Below are 5,732 nucleotides of genomic sequence, written 5' to 3' on the forward strand. Positions count from 1 at the left end.
CTACCAGAGGCTATTTTCTTGCCATTTCAGAACCCGATCCTGCAGTCCAAAGAGTTTGGCGTGAGTTAGGACTGCAGGGTCGGGCTCAAACACCGCTGATGAATGCTTTGGCCTTTTATATTTTAAAAACACGAAACAAATTTTAATGATGAAGTATTACAGTTTTAAAAAACGGGTGCTTACCTAGGCAGAGGTTTTGGCATGATACACATACTCGTACATAAAAGGAATACTGCAAGCGTGTAATCCCAGTGTACATCATCTTTATAATGTGGTATTGTCTCATTCGGAATACAGCTCATCTCTGCAGGGATGGGGGGTTAAAGATAATATGAAAACCATGGTTTCTTTTGATTGGGTTCATCAAACGTGAAAACCCTTAAATACTAGATAGTTTTTCTCTTTATTTTTTTAAAGATAAATATCTGTATAAAGTCGAAGAAAATGATTATTAGCAATAACACATAGCTCTCTGTATTAACCCAACTAGTCACATAATAAAACCAATGAAATCATTCGTTTCTGTTTCACCTGAGGAGATATCATAAGTATCAAGTTAACAGTGTGGCAAGATTCCAGTACCTGCGGACCATTCCTTAGAGGCACTTAGATGGCCTCATCTCAGAGCCCTCCGCCCCTGCGGAATTTAAGCACCAGGAGGTGGGTTATAGATGAATTTTCAAGGGAAGTCAGAATGTACGCTGCCTTTTGGCTGTGATACATTAACTGCGCGGCCTCCCGTGTGAGTTAACATTAGGAGGGGGATATTTGATTTTAAAGAGGAAGAAACAAATTATTTAGGTGAAACTTCAAATATGTACAGTCTGAGGGAGGCGGTTCATCTTTTAACTGTAAAAAAACTGACGGTCAGAACGATTCACTGACTGTCCATTTCCTAGTCACGGGACAGAAAGGCGCAGGAGAAGAGCACTGTTCGGTGTTAGGCTGAAATAGCCAAAGCAAAGTAGTAACTGCTGATGGTTTCTAATTGCACAGCAAATTCTGAATCTCTTGTCAGTTCTCAGCGCCTCATCACTTCAGTGCGAACCACTTTCCCGTGCCATTTGCCCTCATCCACAGCCCCCTGCAGTCTACGGAATGACTCCCATTGACTCAATGGGTTTTGGGTCAGGCCTAGAGTCCCGCTGTTTACTCCAGTTCTCCGAGTCCAGAAATGTAGGATCGTTCAGATTTTTCTGTGCATTTGGCTGATTTAGAGGAAACGTCATTTTGATTGTTTTAAATAAATATGCAGCTTCCTCGTCGTTTATATACATTGTATATATTTTTAATCCATGGATTAAAGTAAAAACGACCAGGACAAAAGTGGAGTGTTTATGCAATTATTGCCGATTGTCTAAACTGGTTTGAGATTTTTTAAAAAAAGATTCCTTCCCCCCCCCCAATCAATGGAAGGGGGGGGGGGAACAGATCAATGCTCTGATTAAGACAAGGAGTTACCTCCTGGGAGAGTTTGTTCCTATTTACTTCAGAAGGAGAAGGAGAAGGAGCTAGCCCTATTTCAGAGAGGAAGACATTTTCCTTTCCTTAGACAGTTAGAAATTCTCTGAAATAGGACGGATCATTAATTAGATTTGTTACACACTGCGGGGCCGATCCTGCACCTAGTCCAAAGGCAAAATGCAAATGTTCAAAAAAGATTCAAGGATCGACCTCGTAAAGGGAACAGAGCCTAAACACCAATCTAAACTACCAAAAACTACTTCCACACAAAGTTTATCCTTCCGGATACAGGACCTGATCCACTTCTTGCTATACTGAATGGGAGCAGAATCGGGTCCTTCGCACATTACTGCTTCCTTTAAATCGTCTTGCTCTGTGCAGCCTGCCAGGCTGGATTATTAGCCGTTGGGAAGAAGCATATTAAGCATGGCGCAAGGGAGGGTTGCACTGTCTGGGTCCTGTTTTAATAATCAGAGAAATGCAGCCTGGAAAAAGAAAAAAGGCGTTGGCGTGAACAGGCTCAGGAATCCTTAACTTTTCAGGCGACAGGTGACCACGCGTTACAAAGCGAATAAAATAATCCAGTGCCGCTGAGAGTTGATCATACAATTACAGGCAGACTGTGACACACAGGTAAGCGCATAAGAAAGAACCTTCATTTTTCGTGAGCCTAGTAGAATCTTGTAACACCCCATCTCCACCTTTAAATGGCAACTCCACTAAACAAACAACGCAGGTTGTGCGGGCGGGGAAAGCTACATTCATTTTGGATGACGAGAGGCGTTATCTTTTTTGAGCTCAACTCTCTACCGGTTCTTCTGTGACCAGCCAGCAGCCCGTACACCGGCGGAGCATACGGGTTCTCAGTAGCAACAGGAAGTTTTGCCTCGATTTGTGAGGCAGAGGCAAGTACACTGCGCAGACTGCAATGTGATGGGATCATATTGTGTTTAATCTCCTCGCCCCCGGTAACTAAACAATTTAGAAGTCTTAAGGCGTAAGAAGTGTTGGCTGTAAGGAGTGAACCAAGGGAGCAAGGGTTTTGCAATGCTCCAGGGCAGGTACCTTCCCTGGGAACTGTCATTAATAATTTTATTAAGATGATGTTGAAGTAAAAAAGAAAACGGTAGAGAGTTTAAGCATAGAAGTTTCTGGTTATCAGGGAATAAGGTACAGATTATCAAAGGGTCTGAAATTCGGTTTAGGAATGGGTGGCATAAGGAATACATAATCTGCAATCTTCCCCATTGGGGGTAAAAGTTTAATGGGTCAAAGTACAGACACTGAGCTATGGGGGTTATGATGTTCATATAATGGCTATGTTCAGGTGTGGAGTATAATGAGCGGATACCATGATGAGCATGGATTTACCCTCATTTGGTGGGATTTAATGTTCAGTGAGTTTATGGTTCCAGTTCATATGGTCCAATGTGGGCATTGACTTAGAGGGACTTGCTAAACCCTACCCCCGATCTTGGCTTCTGCACTCTTCCCTCCTTTTATATGTCAGCTCCATTCACTGCTTTCCTTTCAAGACACCTAAACTAGCAGTGAGCTTCGCAAGAATGTTCTTTCTGGTGGTATCCCTCCTTGCAGACTGAGATGTGGAAATTACACATTTAAAGGTAGATTTAAAACAAATACAATTAACACATTCACCTACCGCTAAGAATCAGAGAAACCAGTGCCATTTGTTTTCCATCTCCTAGCTTGTTTTCATTGCTCATTGTGGGGAGGAAGGTGACACCTGGTATCCCAATGTACGGGTCCGATTCTGCTCCCAGTGAAGCTAGGGGCAGTTCGGATCTCAATTTAAATCAGCTTCTACTGGGGCTTGAACAAAAAAACGCCTCTGATTTTATCAAATAACATATAGAAATAAACCCTAAATCTAAATATCCGAAACACTTGGAAATACCCTAAATACACCCCCTAGAGGGCCTTCGAAATGACCCTTTTGTTCCCATTAAAACATAAAAGGGAAAAGGTCTCTTTCGTTTGGAAAGTAGGCAGCTAGATTTTATACATATTATGATGAGCATATGCTTAATTGTGTTATCCTTTGTAACTGACTTCAGAAAAAGGAAAGACAAGCACTGTATTGTTTTTTATTTAGGCTATACACAAGTTTATGTTAACATTTCCCCACGGAAGCTCCAAATACAGATCACAGGCAATAAATATTCAGCTGCAATGTCTATTTATATTGCAAACCCGTTACAAGAGGAAACACAGGATACATAAGTATTGTACGTTTGGCATTTTGAAAAGTTTGTCGTTCAAAGGAGGAGAAAAGGAAACGTATTATAGGGGAAGTTGTCCTGTGTTTGAAGTTTTTGTTTGAATCCCACAAGTTACCCACTTAGTTCATTTCTCACTCAGATAATGCAGACCGGATGCGCTTTTGACGTTGCACAGGGAGAGAAACCGCAACGCTCACTATAGTGCCCGGTGACCTGTTCCTTAAAAAAACAACCCGCATTTAAAGTCTTTCGCTTTGTAAACATTTGACAGACAACACACGTCCGTGAGGGGATTACTTGCTGCATGATCGCCACGCGCCAGAGCCGGAGCTGCTGCAAGTTTAGCAGAGTCGGTCAGTTTCAGCTCGCAGCATAAAGTCAGGCGCTCCATGACAATCGCCACCCAGAGACGGATGGGGGGGGGGGGGCAGTGCACAAGCCGCCCGCCCCGACGGCAAACGCGAGGCAGGGCCCGGCCAGGGCAGTTCCCGATCGGAGCATGAAGTTGTTTGAGGCGCTAACGCCACCCACCAGGGTGTCCGCGCAACGTCCCCGGCAGGGGTCGCCGGAGGCTGGGACCGGGGTGGCGGTGCCAGGCCGGTCCCCTTGGGCGCTAGAAGGCGGCCGGTGCCGCTCCAAGGGGCAGCAGCCTGGCAGGGCCCGGCCCGGGCTGGCAGCCCAGCAATGCCGCCGCCGCCCCAGGGACGGGCCGGAGGAGGCGGGCGCCCTTCCCGGCCCCCGGGGCGCAGCAGGCGGCGTCCAGCGGCGAGGCCACGCCGAGCAGCGCCGCGGGCAGCAGGCAGGGGGCGCGGGGCAGGAGCTGGGGCCCGCAAGCCCAGGCGGCGGCCGGCGGCGGCGGCAGCAGGGGCCGGGGGGCCGGTTCGCTGCCCATCAGGATGCTCTCGATGCTGAAGGAGCAGCCCCGGCCTGGGGCGGCGGCCGCCTGCTGCGCCCCGGCCGCCTCCTGCTCCCGCAGCAGCAGCACCCCCAGGTGCAGGGCGCAGCCGGCCGCCCTCCGGCGCGGCAGGGGGCAGGCGGGGTGCAGCGGGAGCCCGGCCTCGGGCGGCACGTAGCGCAGCGGCTCGCGGGGCAGCAGGGCGCAGGGCGGGCAGAGCAGCGGCGGCCGGGCCGGGGCCGGGGCCGGGGCCGGGGCGGGCGGCGGCGGGGGGCGCTTGAAGCGCTTCCTGCGGCGGAGGAAGCTGCCGTTGTCGAACATGCCCTGCGAGGCCGGGTCCAGGCCCCAGTAGCTGCCCTTGCCCGGGCTGCCCGGCTCCCGCGGCAGCTTGACGAAGCAGTCGTTGAGCGAGAGGTTGTGGCGGATGCTGTTCTGCCAGGCGGGGAAGCGCCGGCCGTAGTAGGGGAAGCGGCCGCGGATGAAGGCGCAGATGCCGCTCAGCGGCAGCTTCTGCTGCGGGCTCTGCAGGATGGCCATGGTGATGAGCGCGATGTAGGAGTAGGGCGGCTTCCCCTCGGGTTCCCCCTGCCGGCGGGGCTGCCCCTGCCCGCCGCTGCCCCCTTCCACCTCCTCGGCCCCCACGGTGTCGATCTCCTCCTCCTCCTCCTCGTCCTCCCCATCCGAGCCCCGCGCGCCCAGCTGCCGGCTCATGGGGCCGCTCGCCCACCGACGCTGGTGCAGCCCTGGCCGCCGCCTCGCCGTGTGGCTGGGAAAGCCGCGTCCGAGCCCTTCTTATACCCCTCCCCAAGACAGCGGGGGGAGAGGAGCTGCTGGTCCCTGCTACAGCCCAATGGGTTCGCAGCTGCAGTGAGGTCCCTAAGTTCTGGGCCCTGCCCACCACGGAGCGGGAGGATGCTGAGTCCTGGGGATGTGGTTGCCATTGATCGGGCAGTGGCGAGAGCAGGACGCTGGCGGAGCCCCCAGGAAGCAGCTCGGGAGGGAGGGGTGGCCCACGGGGCTACAACTCTCAGGCTCTTCAGCCATCTCTCCGTCCACTTGTAGCGGGTGAGAGGCAGGTGGCCATGGAGAACGCGCATTTACAGCCTTTAGCGACGGAAAGATGCACCCGG

The 5,732-nt window shown here is 51.4% G+C and overlaps 1 protein-coding gene across 1 annotated transcript; it reads right to left on the reverse strand.

The window, feature by feature from the left end:
* Positions 1-3,556: 3,556 nt before the first annotated feature.
* LOC125636380 (uncharacterized) lies at positions 3,557-5,385 on the reverse strand. Its single transcript, XM_048849352.2, has one exon. The coding sequence runs from the start codon at positions 5,311-5,313 to the stop codon at positions 4,321-4,323; it is 993 nt and encodes a 330-aa protein (XP_048705309.2). The 5' UTR covers positions 5,314-5,385; the 3' UTR covers positions 3,557-4,320.
* Positions 5,386-5,732: the final 347 nt, after the last annotated feature.

Source organism: Caretta caretta, chromosome 5, assembly GCF_965140235.1.
Source record: "Caretta caretta isolate rCarCar2 chromosome 5, rCarCar1.hap1, whole genome shotgun sequence".
Classification (NCBI taxonomy): domain Eukaryota; kingdom Metazoa; phylum Chordata; order Testudines; family Cheloniidae; genus Caretta; species Caretta caretta.